Source organism: Paramormyrops kingsleyae, chromosome 15, assembly GCF_048594095.1.
Source record: "Paramormyrops kingsleyae isolate MSU_618 chromosome 15, PKINGS_0.4, whole genome shotgun sequence".
NCBI classification, from domain to species: Eukaryota; Metazoa; Chordata; class Actinopteri; order Osteoglossiformes; family Mormyridae; genus Paramormyrops; species Paramormyrops kingsleyae.
This window is the reverse complement of record NC_132811.1, coordinates 18,900,894-18,921,051: the sequence shown is the minus strand read 5'-3', so window position 1 is coordinate 18,921,051 and position 20,158 is coordinate 18,900,894. Positions and strand designations below refer to the sequence as shown.

Below are 20,158 nucleotides of genomic sequence, written 5' to 3'. Positions count from 1 at the left end.
CTTGTTTATAAGATGGAGCATGATGCCCGACACTCTCTCACATCCAAGAGGGAAAACAAAAGCCCACAACCTGCAGCATGTGTAATACCTACAATCAGGTTTTGTAGACAAAATGTTTTTCAGCCAAAGTTATACTAAAAATACTACAAACCAAGATTATTTACAAAGTAAGGGAAGACTCTGGATGGGATGCCAGTCCATCACATGTGCACATACCCAGGGGCGGATTAAGGTGCACAGAGGCCCCTAGGCTACAGTAGTCTGTGGGCCCCCCAACCCCGCCCCCCTCCGCGCCAATGGGGGCCCCCTTGCAGGCAGGCACACGTGGGGCCCCTAGGCTTAAGCCATATCTAGCCTGTGCGTTAATCCGCCCCTGCACATACCTCACACACATAATGGACAAATATGCAAATACATCCAAATGCAAGTTTTTGGACAGCATGAGGACATGGGGAGAATATGCAAACTGCATACACCATACACACATAGAGCAGAAACAGGGTCAACACCCCATATCCAGGAGGTGACAGGGGCAGTGCAAGCCACTGAGATATATGATACTATAGTCTACTATGAGACTATAGTCATCTTGATTGATATCAATGAGGAAAATCTCTTCCTGACTTCAAGACAGCCTTGCAGCTCAACTCTTCAACCAAGTAGATGTGGGAGTTTTTGTGTTGGTCTACCTGAGATTCTATATTCTTCTTCTTAATTTGAATTTCAAGTGTTGTTCTGATGATCTACATCAGATGCAGTATCAGGGTGATGAGTCTGTTGGTCTACCTGTTTTTTGGGGGTTGGTCTTTTTGCTCTTAAGTACATTCAACAGAAATACAAATAATTTAACAAAAAAAAGTTTTATTTTGCTTATATATTGTGATTTTCTTTTGAAACAGTTCACTGTTTGAAGGAACAAAAATGAATTAGGTCAAAACCACGGTCTAAGGCGAGAGTATAATAAAAAGGAATTTAGGGGAAAAGCTAAATATATTTAAACATATCATATACCTGAAAAAGCATTCTGTGGTGCAGCCAAGAACCTGTGATATCACAGAAAAATTGCAAGCCATAAAACCAAACATCTGAAAGTATTTATAACTAGCACTAAAGTATTGTTTGTTTATTCATCAAATCCTACAGACTATTTACAAGGTGCTAAAACTCTTACATACATGTACATATACATTAAGTATTCTGACCGTAGAAAGCAAATGTCAACACAAAACAAAACGAAATCCCTGACATTACAGGCATTTTAGGTCACAAAAGAGAACGTACGGTCACCCTAAAATGTAACTTTAATAAAATGCATTTAATTCATTGATCAAGGGCAGTAGTCCTGCTGTCACATCCGGTAAAAAATAAATATTCGTCAGTCGTCGTCTGAAGTAAGTTTAAAAGGCTTCAACTTACATCAGTAGTCTGTGATGTGACGTCATAATAATGCGCGTGACTTCCGCTTGCGGATCCCGGAAACGGGAATCAGCCGGGGACCTTTCAGAAAACTAAAAAGACTGTTTTGTTTACATGAAGCTGAAAATCGACCAAGAGTAAATCAGTTTTGGACGCCTTACGGTGAGTCTTGACGGTGGGTACTCCGCGATCTAATAAAATGTGATGATTAGCTATATGTAGACACGCTTGTCCGTCATTAGTACATGTTTGTTTCTTTGTTTAGCTGCAGCCGATATAACATGGGCGTATTTGGGACATGATTTATGTTTACAATACAGATACACGCATATTATATTTAAATTCACCAACATTTTCCATTTTCTACTATTTAACAGCAGGATAGCAGGTCGATGCGCGTCTTTGATTTTAACCAGCTTTGAAACTATGGATCCAAAAGAACAGCAGCCAAAGCTGTGTAATCAAAACCCAGTAAAAAAATTTGCATTGGTCCGTCCGTCCGTCCGTCCATCCATCCATCCATCCAAACATGTATCATCTGTCTTCCAAGGCCTTATCCAGATCAGGGTCATGAATAAATTAGCAATGCTGTCAAATGAAACCGATCGTAGGTCAAATTTAATGGTCAAATTGAGGTAAATATGTAGCATAATATTATACTGTTTTGCATGCCAGTGGAGTCCGTGACCATCCGAATAATCTCTGTTTGGCAGTGAGCAGTATGACCGCCATCAAGCATGCACTGCAGAGGGACATCTTCACTCCCAATGATGAACGATTGCTGGGGATTGTGAACGTCTGCAAAGCAGGGAAGAAGAAGAAGAACTGCTTCCTGTGTGCAACAGGTGGCCGCGTCAGATATCGCCATGGGGGGGCGTGTTGTATATACAGTATATGACATGATTCTTTGCGTTATGAACACAGGCAAACCTGCCGTTAAAGAGTACCGAACTGGTGGCTGTAATGACGCTGGCACATTGGGTCTGTGTCTTCATTTAGTTAATTTCGACTGTCAGAATTACCACTGATTGATTCTGGAGTAAGCTGGTCCCAGGAATTTTATCTATGTCAAAAGGACCCAGATTAAACTGGCTTGTGATGTTTGACTCGTTTTAGTTTGAAAGGCTTTTTTTTTTTAATTCAGTGACCACAGAGCGACCAGTGCAGGTGAAGGTGGTGAAAGTGAAGAAGTCTGATAAAGGGGACTTCTACAAACGTCAGGTGGCATGGGAGCTGAGGGACCTGACGATGGTGGATGCCAAAGATGCCAACAAGGTGAGGAAAGGGGGTCTCAAATCTTGTGAAACAGCAGCCTGCTCCATTAATCTATAATGCACACGTCACCCTCAGACAGTAGAGATCCACACCTACCCTAAACTTGCTTCTGCTTCTTTCCTATTTCCTCTCCCAGGAAAATCCAGAGTTTGACCTTCATTTTGAGAAGGTCTACAAATGGGTGGCCAGCAGCACGGCTGAGAAGAACTCATTCATTTCTTGCATATGGAAACTCAACCAGAGGTACCTGAGAAAAAAGGTGGAGTTTGTGAACGTCAGCTCTCAGTTACTGGAAGGTAGGTTGTTGTTTACTTCTCATTTTCTTGTATGTAATCCTGTATCCTCTGCCTTTCTCTCTAATCCTCTATCCTGGCTAGCATGTTCCTTGGTCCAGCCTTCATGATGGCCTTTTTCAGGTTTTGCAGGGCAGCATTATTTTTAACCAATAAACAAGGGACCTCATTTATCAAATTATGCATACATTTCATATTGAAAAAATGTGTATGCATAAAATCAAAAAAAAAAATCATATGCACACAAAAATTTGGATTTCTCAAACCTGATGTATGCTTGTTTACAGCTGTCTTGTACGTGTGTGTATGTATGTATGTGTGTGTATGTGTGTGCGTGCACAAGCCTGAGATCAGCCCAGTTGCAACTGTAAATTACAAACTAAGCAGAGGTTAGGTGGAGGCATGACAAAATGTTATTAGTTTCTAGTACTTTTGCACTATTTTGCACTTTCAGAATTGATGCTAGACTAAATTTCATTGTCAGAGTATTTGTATTTTGTTGTGCGGTGATACTGAAAGTTGAATCTTAAAAAGTGTGTTGAATGGTAACACATTGCTGCTGCAGTAAATTTCGTCAGCTTTGCAAAATGTCCTTAACAAAAAGGTCAGATCAGAAGATAGGAGGAAAGAAACGGCTTTGCTGCGCACAGGGACAGTGTGACTGCAGCTATTGGGGCCAAAACCACATCTTCGCCCTCAGTCTGTGACATGCACGTGGCATGTATACTAGGCCATGCTCTATTACACAGTGTTGTAACAGAGCAGTTGGGAGATACTTATGTGCTGTGTGAAACTCAAAATGGGCGAATCGTAAGCTGACCCAGACTATCGTGCTACTTTTTTTGTGCATGTTGGCATCACAGATGATTTGCACATTAATAAAATGAAGTGGCTTTTCACAGGGCATAGTTTCGTAGTCACTGGCAAGAATGTAATTGTGCCGTATCACATTCTCGTGACTACAGGCTGTTTTATACGTGAATCTTCGCATGCGAATGCCAGACATTCACATTTAGTGCCACTGCAGTGACAATTGCAGATATTTTCAATTCATGGGAATAGGTGACGACAGTGCTTGAAAAAGCAAACTAATTATCTAAGGCTAATACACAGTCTTTGGCTTTTACAAATAAATGGAAAATCGGTAAATTACAGTTGACATGTTTTTCATGTGGAGGTGTCAGTTCCTGGTATGAAGTGTTGGTTTGCCAGCAGTCATTTTGCTTGTTTATCTGCAATTTCCTGTTGCACAATCGATGTCTCCTTTTCCAGATTTGTGCAAAATGTTGTGTACATCTCCTCCTGAGTGTGTACAAATATATGATTTTCCCATCAGGGTTGTTTGACAATTGATAACTTGCATAAAAAGTTGTGCATGCACATCACAGGTGTCTGTTTGTGCATATGCAACTTTGATAAATGAGGCCGCAGATATCTCTTCTTTTTTTCTTTTTTTAAATAAATTTTTTAAAAAAAGCTTTGCTGTGCTTCCCTTCTGAGATGTTCAAATCTTAGGCCTAACTGATGAGATCATCTTTACAAAACTTTGCCACCACCACAGGTTGACCACAGCATTAGGTCATTGAGGTGGGACTGACTGCAGATTGAGCTTGTAGGTTGTCTGAACCTGTTGCACCAGTATGTTTCTGTCTTGTTGTTTATTGTAATTTGGTACTGAAGATGTGCCTCTTAAGTGCAACGGGTCTCTGGATGTGCTCTGATTGCCTCTAGGTGTAACTGGTTTCTGATTTACTGAGGATGTGCTCTAGCTGCCTCTAGTATTACTGATCTCTGGTTTCCTGATGTTGTGCTCTGATTTCCTATAGGTGTAACTGGTGTCTGATTTACTGAGGATGTGCTCTAGCTGCCTCTAGTATAACTGATCTCTGGTTTCCTGAGGATGTGCTCTGATTGCCTCTAGGTGTAATGGGTTTCTGGTTTACTGAGGATGCACTCTTGCTGCCTCAAGGTATAACAGGTCTCTGGTTTCCTGAGGATGTGCTCTGATTGCCTCTAGGTTTAACTGGTTTCTGATTTACTGAAGATGTGCTCTGACTGCCTCTACGTACAGCTGGTCTCCGATTTACTGACGATGTGATCTGACTGCCTCTAGGTATAACAAGTCTCTGGTTCCTTGAGGATGCACTCTTGCTGCCTCTAGATATAACAGGTCTCTGGTTCCCTGAGGATGTGCTGTGATTGCCTCTGGGTACAGCTGGTCTCCGATTTACTGAGGATGTGCTCTGACTGCCTCTAGGTATAACGGGTCTCTGGTTTACTGAGGGTATGCTATGACTGCCACTAGGTGTAATAAGTCTGTTCTTTACTCTTCTTCCCTTTAAACTCACCTGCCAGAGCTTCCTAAAGCGGAAGGTTGGTAATGTTTCCCTGTTTTTTTCCTTGCCTGTTGCCCAGTGTTTGGTGCCTTAGCATTACCTTATTCCTGTCATCTCATTAAACTGCTTATTCCTCCCATTCTTTGCTCTTAATCTGTCACCTTTTGTTTGTCGTGTTTGTGTAGTGACTCTGTCCTGAATTCAGTGGCAGATGTAGAGTTTATACAGTGCTGTGAAAAAGTTGCCCCCATCTGAATTTCTTCTATTTTTGCTTATTCATTTCACTTAATTGTTTCTGACCCTCAAACAAACTTTGTATGATGCAAAAAACAACCTGAGTAAACACAATACACTATTCTCAATTGATCATGTGATTCATGGAAGGAAAAAGGTTCTTGAACGCTTACAGTATGTCACACATTTGAAATAGTAATTGGTAGTGAACGGAATGTAGTTTGCTTTGCTGAACAGACTGACTTTATTCATGCAGAGAGTTACTCAATCAACCAATGAACCAAATTTAATTAATAATGTGTTCCTTAGGCCTGATTTCTGCCAGCCATAATGAATCTAAACATCATTTAAACAGTACCTTTCCAGCAATGTGAAGCTGGCTAAAAGGTCTCAAAATGCAGCACGTGATCAAAGCATACCTCAATCAAAGGAGGTTCCGGAAGACATGAGAAAGTAATTTACTCATATAACTGTTAGGAAAAGATTACAAAGCAATTTTTAAAACTCTGGGACTTCAGCAAACCTCAGTGAAAGCCATCATTCCCAAATGGAAAAAAAATTGCTACAGTAATAAATCTGATCAGGAGTGGCCAGCCTGGCAAATTAACTCCAATAGCACATAGAAGACTCAGTCACAGAAGAACCCAAACAAAAGTTTAAGCAACTGCAGGCCTTCTGCGGGCCTTTTGCAGGCCTTTCTCACCTCACTTCAGTGAATGTCAGAATTCATGACTCCACCATTAGCAAGACACTGGGCAAATGTGGTATGCATGGGACAGTTAAAAGGCGAACAGGACTGCTGAACAAGAGGAACATTAAGGTTCTTCTAACATCTGCCAAAAGACACTTTGATTACCTCCACACCAAGAACATCATGCCAACAGTCCAAGATGGTGGAGGTAGTGTGATGGTGTGGGGATGCTTTGCTGTTTCAGGGCCTGGGCAACTTGCTGTAATCGATGGAAGCATGAATTCTGCTGTCTATCAGATGTTAGTGCAGGACCTTAAATAGGCAGTGCAGTGTAGCTGAACAGTTCTGTAAAGAAGAGTGGTCCTGAATTCTTCTTCAGCACTTCTAAAGACTGATCTTCTGTTACCAGAAGTGTTGGATTGCAGTGGTTGCTACTTATGGTGACACAACCAAGTACTCAGTTTAGGGGGGTACAGGTTTTGGAAAACTTTTTCCTTCAACAAATCGATTGATGCTTAAAAACTGTCTACTATACTCAGGGTGTCTTTTGTATTATATTCAGTTTGTCTGAAGATCAGAAACAAGTGTCATAAATAAGCAAAAACAGAATTAAATACTTTTTCCCGGCACTGTGTATGTCCTTCGATGTGTATGAAATGACTGTAGACACCGTCTGCATGTGGCTTGTGATGTATGCAAGGTTCAGTACCTCCCATGTCCATTAGCAGGTAACATCTGGATGTTTTTGAAATCATGGTTCACTCAGTACAAAGATATTCCTGTTTCCAGCCTTCTGAGGCTTTCAAGCCTTGGTGACCCAGTAATGAACTGGGAGTTCAGACCCCTTATGTTCATGTTCTCTGAACTTGGGAGCAACCAACTTTCCTGACTGTTCCACAAAACCTCAGTTTATCTAACTGCCCAGCAGGGCGTAATGGCTCTTTTTCAGTATGCAACTCCGCTCTTTCAACACTCGTGTGTCTTCTTTGAACCTAACTGGTTCGCCACGTCATTAACGTTCAACATTTAGATCGTACCCTGCACAGCCCAAATGGAGTCTGGCTCTGTAACTTGGTCAACAGCATCAACATGGAGATCATTTCTTCCAGATATGTTCCCAAATATCTCGCAAAGTGTCACGGCCATCGCCTGCTCCACGCCGGTCCGACTGGTTTGTCTGATCATGTACTTCCTGGCTCTTGTCCACTTATTCTTCTTGCACACCCATCTGTTTCCCATCGCTGCTTATCCAGTACACTGTGCTGGTGAGCCTGTCATGTAGAATTGGACGTCTCTGTATAAAAACATGATGTGAGAAGTCAGTGTCCTGGAATCGACATGTATCATGTTACATATTAATGCATTTAGTCGCTAGGAATGCATGCTTTAAAAAGTCACCGGCATCACAGATTGTCATCTGAGTCTATCATGGGGGCAGCGGGGTGTTCTGTACTGTGTGTGTGTGTGTGTGTGTGTGTGCGTGTGTGTATGTGTGTGTGGCATCCTCCCTGTAGAGTGAACCCTTAGGCCGTGTGTGTCATTGTGTCTTCTCAGTAAAGTCTGTTATTAGGCGTTTGTTTGTGTGTGTCCCTTTGTAGAGTCTGTCCCCAGCGGAGAGAGCCAGAGTGTGACGGGGGGAGATGAAGACTCACTGGACGATTACCAGGAGCTGAACGCCCGTGAGGAGCAGGACATCGAGAGCATGATGGAAGTGTGTGAATATGCCATCTCCAACGCTGAAGCTTTCGCGGAGAAGCTGGCCAGCGAGCTGCAGGTTCTGGATGGGGTGAGTAACCCTACATTTATGTCAGTACAGCATGACAGTCCCTAATCTTAACCCCAAGGGAATTGGCAGCAAAGACTATTCTGATGGAACATTCATTAGAGACTTCCACAACTGAAAAAACTATCACCCAGCTTGGAACAGTTGACAGGATCTCGGCGTGGTGATCTCGTTGGCAACATCAGTGAATTTCTGAAAAAATAAAGTTTGTCCTTCAGTGAGGCTGAGTTCTCTTTCTGATTTACACTGATGGTTCACCCTTGATAAAGCCTGAAGTGAAGCTCAATGCTGCCTCTGATTCTGATTTGACACGGATCCCCGACAGGCCAATATCCACTCAATCATGGCATCGGAGAAGCAGGTAAACATCTTGATGCAGCTGCTGGACGAGGCTCTGGCTGAGGTGGACACCATCGAGGGGAAGCTGAGCAGCTATGAGGAGATGCTGCAGAGCGTAAAGGACCAAATGGACCAAATCTCCCAGAGTAACCGTCTCATTCAGCTGAGCAACACCAACAACATGCGACTCCTGGAGGAGATCGATTTTTTGGTGGTAAGATGTCGCCTGTGGATGGATGAGGACAGTGGATGTTTGCATGATATCTCACATGGAATCTTCATACCCAGAACTACATGGACCTGTCCAAGGGTCACATCCGTGCTCTTCAGGATGGAGACCTGTCTTCACCCAAGGGGATTGAAGCCTGTATCAATGCTTCAGAAGCTCTGTTGCAGTGCATGAACGTAGCACTCAGGCCAGGTGTGTGACAGGCAGACTCCTGTTCTCCGTCACAGTCCCGTGACAGGCACTGCTGCCAGATGATGTGTGGGTGTGCAATATGTATGTGTTTACATTTCTGTGATACGGCCTCTTTCAGGACATGATAGGCTGATGGCGGTGAAGCAGCAGCACCAGCTCTTTGCGGAGCTAAGAGATCATTTCGCACGCAGACTGACCAACCATCTGAACAACGTGTTTGTCCATCAGGTACATTTCAGCTTCTCACTCTCTCCGTCTCTGAAGCACACACACACACACACACACACACACACACACACACACACACACACACGCACACGTGTTCTGTCGGGTACACCTCCACTTCTTACACATACACAGACACACGCCTTCTGTCTGTATACCTCAGTTTCTCGCACACGCACACCTTCTGTCCGCCACACCTCAGCTCTGACTCTTGCTCCTTTTACAGGAAGCTCACGGCTGTGTTTGACTCACTATTTCTTATAACAGTTCTCTGTTTCACTGCTTCTCCATGCTGCTGTTTTCTGTCAGTTCAACCACTTCAGCCACTTCAGAATGACAATTCCTCAGTTCTATAGGGCCTCCTATTTGTCGCTTCCTGTGAGTACCCCTCCCCCGCCTCGCCCTGCCTGCCCTCTCACTCACCACACTAACCTTTGCTTCTATGTCTGTTCTGATGCTTCCATCTTCCATCCTAACTGTGTGGACATTCTTAAGAATGCTTTTATTTTTGTCGCAGTCTTTCCTTCACCTTCCACAAAGTTGTCTGGCCATTGGGGCCATTGGGGGCCATTGGGGCAGTGTGTGGCTCAGTGGGTTAGGGCTCTGTGTCTGTGGTTGGAAGGTCATGGGTTCAAATCCCCGGGTTGGCAGAGTGATGTCACTGTTGGGTCCCTGGACAAGGCCCTTAACTCCAATTGCTCCAGGGTCTTCTGATCCTGCCATCTGAAAAATGTGCATCACTTCAGATAAATGCACATGCTAAATAAGTTCAATGTAAAAATGTTATTGTTTTTGTCCGTATGTGATGGATCTTTAACCTACCACCTAACTCATGCAACCGAACGGAATGTAGTTTGCTTTGCTGAACAGACTGACTTTATTCATGCAGAGAGCTGCTGTGTTTGGTTTTCGCTAATGTGGGTCAGTTGGAACCAGAGCGAAAAACACAGGCGTCTGGAGTCGTCTTCAGTTCTGAGGACAATAATGGATATCGATGGAATGAGTTTAAATTCTCTGTGTGTGATTGTGCATGGGTCGCTGTGTCACGGTCTTATGCTTTCGATGATTAGGGCCTCTTTGGCTGACTAAGCTGATGACATAGATCATTTGCAGTGTTTCCCAACCCAGTTCCCAAGGGATCTCCAGACAGTCCACATTTTTGCTCTCTCCCAGCTCCCAGCCAATCAGGAACACCGAATACCTGGTACAGGTGCTGGAAGCCAGGAGGCAACAAAACCGTGGACTGTCTGGGGATCCCTGAGGACTGGGTTGAGATACATTTCAACAGGTTTTAAATTTATATTGATGTTCTTTTGACACTTGACTCATCAGCTGCAATCTAAATGAAGGAAATCGAAACAGACCTAAGTCTTGAAGACAGTTTTGGGATGCAGTGGTATAAAGATCTTCTGACCAGAAGCATCTCTTGGTAGTGATGTTGAGCAGTCTTGTTGTCCTAGTGGCACCTCCCTGAGTCTGTCTGTGTTTTTTTAAGGGTCATGACCAGACCTCAAGCCTTACCCAACACGCGGCCGAGCTCACGCTCCCCAAACACAACCCCCTGCACCGAGACCTGCTGCGCTACGCCAAGCTCATGGAGTGGCTGAAGGTCACCCAATGGGAGAAGTATGAAGGCCTGATGGCGGTGAGGGTCTCCTCAGCATCACACCAGCATCACTGTCACACTCTGTATGAAGTGTGAGCCTTATGGCGGTGAGAGTCACACTGGGTCAAACTGATCACTTTTTCACTTCTGTTTTTCAGACTTACGTTGAATACATGGCAAGATTGTACGAACGAGAAATTAAAGATTTCTTCGAAGTGGCCAAGCTCAAAATGGTGGGCACAAGCAAGGAGGGGAAAAAGTTCGGTAAGACATCAGTCTGAGTTAAAGTGTCCGTCTTGAACCAGTGCAGCGTTTGTGCACAAGTCCTCCTCCGTGTTAGTTTAAATACTAGAACTCGTGGCCATAAATGGAAATTAGTGAGAGAACATTTTAAAATGAATTTGAGAAAGCACTTCTTTACACAGCGTGTAGTTAGAGTCTGGAATAGTCTTCCTGTTAGTGTAGCGCAAGCTAAAACCCTGGGTTCCTTTAAATCAGAGCTAGATAAGATTTTAACAACTCTGAGCTATTAGTTAAGTTCTCCCCAAACGAGCTTGATGGGCCGAATGGCCTCCTCTCGTTTGTAAATTTCTTATGTTCAGCATCACTAAGCAGGCTTCCTGGTCTGTGATATCAGGTGTATGGATCGCAGAAGGCTCTGGCCAGTCAGTACTTTGGCTGCCAGTTGGGGGAACATTGTGGCCATTTTCTTCTGACGTTGTGCTCTAGCATTCAGGGTCGGGTTTTAGGATGTGACACCATTAACTATTGAGAAGAAATATGTCACAGAGGGAATCTTATTGTGTATATTCACTGCGTGTTAAATTCCAAGTTAAAGTAATCATATGGATCATACATGCTGTGTATAAGTGTGTAGAAAATTTGTTTTATGTGCATATGTACTATTTATATATGTTTTTGTATAGCCTTTGTATAGCCTTTGTATAGCCTTATTACTTTCTGATTTCTTTGAATGTGGTGGTTATCAGTGCTGATTAGGTTTGTCACATAAATAAGGTTGATATGGAATTTTGTGTAATGTTGCCTAAAAATGCTGCAATTAGTGAATGGGTTCGTTTTCTGCATTTTTAATAATATTGGCTTAAATATTTTGGGCAGCGACGACATATGGTAAGAGTTTACAGTTTAAATGGAAATTGGGTCACTTCCTCCAAGTCCCCTTGTGTTCGAGTCCCTGCTCCTGTTTGCGCTGCGATCTGTGCTCGCATGTCGCTGGCATGTTTCCTGTCGGCTCTCTGTCTCATGTGCGTCAACGTGAAAATAGAAGAGTGATGTCTGTCTTGCAGAATCATGCCCATTTGCAGCTCACTTCATGGCCGTGACGTGCTTCCCCGTTTATCAGTCACATCCGCATGTCAGTGTTTAACTTCCCAGACTAACTTCTAACCTGCCGCAAACAGCAACACTCTACAGGCTAATGTTTGGCTAAAGTTTGGCTAATGTGTCTCTGTCTTTGATGCCTGCCATCTAACTGGCTGCCAGCCACGCTTCCGCGGAAAGAGAGCGCACTCAAACAGGACACTGAGAGTGAGTATTATTCAGTTGTCCCAGAATTCTCTGCTCACAGCTGTTTTATTTCATTGTCTTTACGTTTAGATATCATCATCCTTACATGTTAGCCTCCAGCTGCTAGTCTTGTGTCCTGCCTTGAAGTTCATGACTGTTTAGCGCAGGGGTGCCCAGCTCCAGTCCTGGGGGGCCGGAGCCCTGTGTAGCTTAGTTCTTTCCTTGTTCCACCATAAATGATTCAGCTCAAGAGCTGTGTGGTAATTAGCAGAAGGAGTTGAATCAGGTGTGTTAAATGAGGGGAAACCCAAAAATATGCAGGGCTCTGGCCCCCCAGGACTGGAGTTCGGCACCCCTGGTTTAGCAGGTAGTATATTGTAACGTTGGCCTGACCTCCTGTCTGGCTCATAGTCTGTGGAAATTTTTCTGATATCTTTCAAGATTCCATATACTAAATGTTGGGAAAGTTACTCGCAAAAGTAATGCATTACAGACAGAGCTGTAAAGTTCAGGCCCAGAAAGTACAAATCCAGACCAAGGTTTTATTTCAACCAACCAGTTGAGTGTAGAGTCACAGTCACAGAGTACTTAAAATCAAAATTGGATCATTATTGATCAAGTACGTTAAACATACAAGGAATTTGTCAGTGTGCCCCAGTATAACATATAATATGTAAGATTATTTCAAGAACATTTACAAGTAGTTACACATGTCATTTTTTACATACTTTTAACAATAGACTGTCCACCTACAGTCAGAAGCAGCATGTGATGGAATCAAGGGTGAAGGAGTTAAATAAAAAGAGAATAGAAATAAACAAACATGGCTGATGCTAGGAAGCGTAATAGCAGTGTTTCCCAACCCGGTCCTCGGGGACTCCAGACAGTCCAGGTTTTTGCTCCCTCCCATCCATACCGGGGTGTTGGATCTATGGTGGCCTAAGACCAGGTTCCAGTCCTAGTGACCCATAGTACTGCAGAAAGTGTGATGCTACCATACAGCTAAAGAATCAAGCCCTCCATTAGGACACATTTTGGAGAGTGTTGTATGCTGTTTCGGTTGGGCTTTTTTGGGTCCTGGGACCAATGAATGAAGAATAGACACAATGGATCGGTCCAGCCAGAGACTGTGTGCTGAGGGTGATTATTTCCCTTGTGCTGCATCAGGCCTCCACGGCAGCTCAGGGAAACTCACTGGTTCCACCTCCAGCCTGAACAAGCTGGCGGTGCAGACCTCAAACAGCCGACGCTCGCAGTCTTCCTCGCTACTGGACATGGGCAACATGTCGGCCTCGGACCTGGATGTGGCCGACAGGACCAAGTTCGACAAGGTAGTGCCTCCAGTTCCCCGCTGTAATTTTATTTTTATGATGATAACCTTTGACATATACACTTTGCCAAAAAGAGAGGGCAGTTTCTCTGGCTGAAGCCTAGGTGTGATGCCTGGTAGGGATTTGTGATTTTTATTTTAATGACTCTCCAATGACTGGGAACATCTTTGACAGAGCCAGAGGGTACTGCTGTTTTTAACTGTCATTATACAGATCTCTGTCTTGGGTACGCTAATGGTAACATGCTAACCCCGTCTCTCACTCGCTCATTTCCTGTAGATATTCGAGCAGGTCCTCAGTGAGTTGGAGCCCCTCTGTTTGGCAGAGCAGGATTTTATCAGCAAATTCTTCAAACTACAGCATGTCCCCACTGTGAGTGTGTGATTCGTGCTTTAGGTTGCCCATAACTTACCGGGCGCGATGGTGAACAGAACCAACTGAACCAGCAAAGGGGAAGTAACAGGAACTTCATCTGGGGAGGATTAAATGACAAGAATCAGGAATAGGAACCCACACAACAGAAAACAGGAAGGGCAGTGGGCCTTGGGTGGGCAAGGGGTGTCTAGAGGCAGCTGCTCAGGACAGCACTGCAGAGGTTAGTCATGAGCAGGAGTAGGACCACACACTGCACAGCAGTCTGCGACATGCTCATAACACAATGCACAGCAGTCTGCAGCATGTTCATAACACAATGCGCAGCACTCTGCAGCATGCTCATAACTCACTGCGTAGCACTCTGCAGCATGCTCATAACACAATGCGCAGCAGTCTGCAGCATGCTCATAACAATGTGCAGCGCTCTGCAGCATGCTCATAACTCACTGCGCAGCACTCTGCAGCATGCTCATAACTCACTGCGCAGCACTCTGCAGCATGCTCATAACTCACTGCGCAGCACTCTGCAGCATGCTCATAACACAATGTGCAGCGCTCTGCAGCATGCTCATAACTCACTGCGCAGCACTCTGCAGCATGCTCATAACACAATGCGCAGCAGTCTGCAGCATGCTCATAACAATGCGCAGCGCTCTGCAATATGCTCATAACTCACTGTGCAGCGCTCTGCAATATGCTCATAACTCACTGTGCAGCACTCTGCAATATGCTCATAACACACAGTGCAGCAACATGCAAATGCAATACCATGAAGTGGATAAGAGCTTAGAGGAAATGAAGGGGCGTTTAGCGCGTGGTGTTTAGTGAATTACACTGCCGTGCGACATCATAGTGTTTCTTCGGCAGGGCGAAGGCCACGAAGTGGATGGAAACCTGCCTTCGCGGCAGGTGGCAGCCGGAGAACACAGGCACTCTATGTCATCAGAGTAAGCTGCTCTTCCAGCCTCTCAGCAATGCATCAAAGCTCCATTCGTCCCAAGGAAACCAGACAATGCTCTCATTCCTCATAAATAGTCATGAACCATTTAGTAACACTTTACTTGACAGGGCACAAATAATATAGTATTATGCTATTACTTATGCATTAACCACAAATTAAATCTTAGTTACATGCTGATCTCATGTTAATTCATAATTAATGAATACATGTATTATCTCAAGCAGTTACTATATTCGTTACTATATGTTTTAGTTTTGTAAACCTTTGTGAACTACTGAAGGAACAAGTCATGAATAGCACAAGTGAAATACTTGAAGTGAATTGTTCATTACTAATGAATCATGACGCATCTTTTTTTCTCAAGTATCAACTATATTTGTTCATGATTTGTACTTCAGTGGTAACTGAGTAATTACTAAATATTTGTGCCCCATCAAGTAAAGTGTTCCCAACTATTTTAGTGTTAACACTGCAGTATGAAAACTTTGCACCATACCAAACTCCTGGTGTGTGTCTGAGTAATGTACGTGTAATATGTCCCCACAATGTGATGATAACCTGTTATTTTAACGATGTGGGGACATTTTTTGGTCCCCATAAGGTTTTATAAAAATCTGTGAAAGCAATCAAAAAACTACAAATGCCAAAAGTCTTGTATTTTGTTTGGTTACTTATGGTTAAGGTTAGGGCTGGGTAGCGTTTAAGGTTGTCATAACCGGGATTAGGGTTATGAAATGAATCCAGAGTCCCCACAGAAGTATAGATACCTAAGCTGTGTGTGTGTGAGATGCTTGAAATTGGGAATCACACTACATTGTTTAGTTGTGCATAATGATAATAATGTTGACTTATCCTTTCTTCACAGTAAGGAAGTGGTGCGACATATGATGAACAAGATCTTTCAAAGCATAGAGATTGAGTTGAATAACCTCATTGCTCTTGGAGACAAGATGGACAGCTTCCACTCGCTCTACATGCTGGTGAAGATGAGTCATCACGTGTGGACAGCAGAGAACGTGGACCCTGCATCCTACCTGAGCACCACCCTTGGCAATGTTCTTGTTACCGTGAAGAGGAACTTTGACAAATGCATTGTGAGTGAACCCTAGTAGACACTCACAAGTAGGGAGACGATGAGTTATGCTGTAGTGGACATTTGACAGAAGGAGAGAAAATGTAGATTTTCCACTTTTTTTGTTTTTTCATAGAATTTGCACACGTCCAAATCATTGGCATTTACTTTTTAGCTGGTATTTCCATTGTTCTAGTAATTAAATTTGGTAAAAACAATTCTTCTGCATAATTAACCTATGAACTAAAATTAGTTATGTTATTAAACTTGATGGAAAAAATGCTGATCAAAATCAAAATAGTGATTTAAGTCTAGTGGTTAAGTTTTTAGATTTTAGATTAGGGATCTTATGTCATTGGCTGATTATAATATACCCAGTAATACTGTATTGTGAATTTGACATTCAGATGTTTAGCATCTGACCCAGTTTGATTTTTATGAATCTATAAAATTCCTTCTTTTGACCTCCAGTCAACTCAGATAAAGCAGATGGAGGAGGTGAAGATCTCCAAGAAGACCAAGGTGGGCATCCTGCCCTTCGTCACAGGGTTTGAGGAGTTCGCTGAGTTGGCCGAGACGATCTTCCGCAGTGCAGAGCGCCGTGGGGACCTGGATAAGGCTTATGTGAAGCTCATCAAGGCCGTGTATTTCAATGGTAAAGCTGTCATTTGACCCTTCCCTGAAACACTTTGCTTGGATTAGTGTAGTGTAGTGTAGTGTGTGTGTGTGTGCATGCGTTTGCAGTTGTTACTGCAGTATTCAATCTGATAGATGGAACAAATGATGGATAGATTTTTGTGAGCAGTATCTGCATAATATAAAGAGAATATCTCAAATGGACAATAGAGTACAGTGGTATGCATGAGCACCTAGCTTTAATATCAGGAACTAGACAAAAAAAAAAAATTATCAGAACACTGTTACAGTGAAGAGGAAAATTTATACATGGAGAAATGCAAAACATTATCGACCATCAATGTAACCAAACCACATGTAACCGATCATAGGCTGCATTCACACTGCCAGCCACATCGGTCAATTCCGATTTTTTTGCTCAGATTGGATTTTTCTATTTTGACGGTTCACATTCATAAGTACAAGTGACCTGTATCTGACTGTAATGTGAACACATCGGTCCTCCGAAACGTCACGCATGCGCACATTGATACGTTTTTACACGGGTAAAAAGCTGGTCGTAAAATTGGCACGTTGTGCGGCCATGACCGCTGCGCTGATTCGAGTCTTTTGCCTCTTTAAACTTTGACTTCAGGCTCTTTATTTTTATTTGGCATTGTAGCCACGTTCGTGTCCGCGCTGTGCCATTTCTTTGGCAATTATTTCAAATACTACTCTATTACGATAGGTTCCTTCCAGTTTAGCTTGAACAGATTAATTTCCCCAAATATCAATTAAATCCTCAACTTCTCCATCCTTCCACTGACTCTTATCGCAGCTCTCCTCCATTTTTACCTTCCCGCGCTGCCGGTGCAGGCTGATGATGTCAGCTCATGCGTATAAGCAAAAAGCCACATGAATTCCGATCTGAGCGTCACATTGAGGTCGAATGGCCGCAAATCGGATACATATCCGATTTAGTACCACATATGAAAGTGGCACAAATCTGATTTGAAAAGATCAGATTTGCGTGTCCACACAGCCCTGAAAAGATCAGATCTGTGTCACAAAAAATCCGATTTGAGTCACTTCAGCATGGCAGTGTGAACGTAGCCATAGATTGTCACGTCAGAACAGCAATGTTCAAGGCACTCTTTGGTACTGATGGCTCTTGACATGAAGCAGGGCTGAAAATGTTATGGAATGGCTCAACAAGGTATCAGAGTTTTGCTGGTAGAGTATATTTATGAGTATTCGTATACATGTATGTCTGCATACCCATGCACATGCACACAGAGCTCTGTGTTTGTTGTACAGTGGAGAAGGTAGCGAACGAAAGTCAGAAGACGCCTAGAGATGTGGTGATGATGGAGAACTTCCACCACATCTTCTCGACACTGTCCCGACTAAAGATCTCCTGCCTGGAGGCAGAGAGGCGGGAGGCTAAACAGAAGTATACGGAGCATCTGCAAGCCTACGTCATCAACTCCCTGGGACAGCCGCTAGAGAAACTCAATGTGAGGTGGCCAGGGTCTGCGATCAGGGGCTTGGGGGATCAGGATATAAGTGGGAGGGTCGTACCATGCTAAAGAATTAGGACCACAATATAGAGTGATGGGACTTGCTTAACAGTTGTGCGGTCTTTGGTAATGATGACCAGGTGAAGCTTCTTGAACCATTTGCTGTATTTTGTTACACCACTAGATGGTGCTCTTTGATCAGAAAAGGGCTCATTGTTTGAGAGGTGTCTGGCAAAGGGACAGATAAGTGGGACAGGCCTTGGCACTCATTCCCAAAGATTCTGTTTTGTTTTTGTTTATTCTTGGAGGTTCAGATTTCAACACTTACCCTGATGGTTTTGTGTGTGTGTGTGTGTGTGTGTTCTCAGCATTTCTTTGAGGGTGTGGAAGCTCGAGTGGCCCAGGGGGTACGTGAGGAGGAAGTAGGCTACCAGCTGGCCTTCAACAAGCAGGAGCTGCGCAAGGTCATCAAGGAGTACCCTGGCAAGGAGGTGAAGAAGGGCCTGGACAACCTGTACAAGAAGGTGGACAAACATCTGTGTGAGGATGAGAACCTGTTACAGGTGAGGGCCCACATCTACAAGTTTAAGGGGTCACTCCTCTAGCAAAACAAGACCTAACCTTTCTCATGAATATTAATGGTGTTTGAGTAGCAGTCTGTTCTCTCAATACCATTGTTAAATAAATGGCTACAGCATATATTGCCTTGTGTGATGTGGGTATTTATGGTGTTTCAGTTTAGATTGCATTTCCATTTTCTTCCACCAGGTGGTGTGGCACTCCATGCAGGATGAGTTCATCTGTCAGTATAAGCACTTTCAGGGCCTGATTGACCGCTGCTACCCAGGCTCTGGAATCACCATGGATTTCACCATTCAGGACATACTGGAGTACTTCTCCAGCATCGCCCAGTCACACTGATCACCCATCTCCTTTTTGCAGGGTCCTACAAGCTTCAAGGCATTAAGTCATCTCCAGTTCACTAATGTGTGCCAGAACTGCTCCTTTTGCAATTTGAAAAACGTGAAATCTGGTATTTGCACAAATGATTATAGCATTTTTATTGGAGCACTGAGATAGTAATATGTACTGTGTGGCCTGGTGCTCCAGTCCTTTGAGGACTGCAGATGGTTTTTGTGTGTTTTGTCCCTGCTTGTTCACTGCATTATATCTGTTCATTTGCACTAATTCACATCACTTGGCATAGCAGATTTTAATATTCATTAGAGCTACCTGAGAGGTAACTTGCTTACATGGCAATCCTGGTTCTAAGATAACCTGCTCAATTATGTTAAAACTGGGAAATTGTCTTTACATGCAAAAGGCAGAGTTCAAAGTTCAGAGACTCTGGAAGGTCGACACTATGTAAGCTTTTCACTAAGAGAGAGAAGTTTGTACATGCTACATATTTCTAAGAATCTATTAAAGCTCTTAGCCCAAGGTCCCCATATCAACTGGATATTTGGGGTCTTAATTGAAAAATCTTGATAAAGTATCACTACATTCACAATTTCTGTTCACTAAGCTCACGATCCAACAGCTTTAGGCTTTATTGAGTGGGATTATTCTGGATCTTAGTCCTCATGCTACTTTGATATATTGAAAGTGTGAAGCATGTGCAATGAATTAGTCATGTATAATCGTTATTTTTCCATTTGTATTTCTGCAGTACTTTTGGATATCACATTGCCAAATGTTCAATAAAACGCCCTGTTCTGCTTTCAGTGTTGCTACTTTTTCAAAATTATCACAGGACAAAAATAAGTTATTCTTAGGTTTAGGAAAGAAAATCATGTGAACCAAAGATTGTACATAGAAGTTCTGGTAAAGTTCTTTCTGGTGTACCTCTGATGACCTAGTAAAACTGGCTAAATGGGCAAATTGAAGTTACTGTTCATTTTATTTAATTCCACTCACCACGGTAAGTTGACTGCTTCTGTGAGTTTATGAAAAAAAAAGTTATAGTTTTAGCAAAAACAGTGATATTCTTGTGCCTGAATTCGGAAGGGGGGCGTCAAAAAAACAGTATTGCAATACTGGAGAAGACTGTGCAATATAAGAAAAACCATGATGATAAACTAGTGGCGCTGTGGCGGGTGAAGTGGCTTTGTGAATGTATGATATATTACCAACAGAAG

General features: G+C 43.2%; 1 protein-coding gene across 10 annotated transcripts; it reads left to right on the top strand.

The window, feature by feature from the left end:
• The first annotated feature begins 1,423 nt into the window (after positions 1-1,423).
• Positions 1,424-19,744, top strand: exoc1 (exocyst complex component 1). Of its 10 annotated transcripts, none has more exons than XM_023794555.2 (22): positions 1,424-1,578; positions 2,130-2,261; positions 2,561-2,691; positions 2,828-2,987; positions 5,340-5,357; positions 7,844-8,031; positions 8,354-8,581; positions 8,656-8,788; positions 8,907-9,016; positions 9,323-9,391; positions 10,509-10,658; positions 10,778-10,883; positions 11,739-11,750; positions 12,123-12,167; positions 13,314-13,477; positions 13,757-13,849; positions 14,720-14,799; positions 15,679-15,907; positions 16,357-16,540; positions 17,818-18,017; positions 18,389-18,583; positions 18,789-19,744. In XM_023794555.2, exons 2-22 carry the CDS (start codon positions 2,138-2,140, stop codon positions 18,939-18,941), a joined length of 2,772 nt encoding a protein of 923 aa, XP_023650323.1. In that variant the 5' UTR covers positions 1,424-1,578; positions 2,130-2,137; the 3' UTR covers positions 18,942-19,744. The 10 variants fall into 10 exon arrangements, with proteins under 10 accessions (XP_023650323.1, XP_023650322.1, XP_023650325.1 ...); XM_023794554.1 differs by having other exon boundaries at positions 1,438-1,591; XM_023794557.1 differs by lacking the exon at positions 5,340-5,357 and having other exon boundaries at positions 1,438-1,591.
• Positions 19,745-20,158: the final 414 nt, after the last annotated feature.

What these genes read in the sequence shown, in the direction of transcription:
- exoc1 (XM_023794555.2), top strand. Translation starts at nt 2,138, where the DNA reads ATGACCGCCATCAAGCATGCACTGCAGAGGGACATCTTCACTCCCAAT. An exon ending in GAACGTAGCACTCAGGCCAG is followed by an intron (nt 8,789 to 8,906) that starts GTGTGTGACAGG and finishes GGCCTCTTTCAG; the next exon opens with GACATGATAGGCTGATGGCG. An exon ending in AGGATGAGAACCTGTTACAG is followed by an intron (nt 18,584 to 18,788) that starts GTGAGGGCCCAC and finishes TTCTTCCACCAG; the next exon opens with GTGGTGTGGCACTCCATGCA.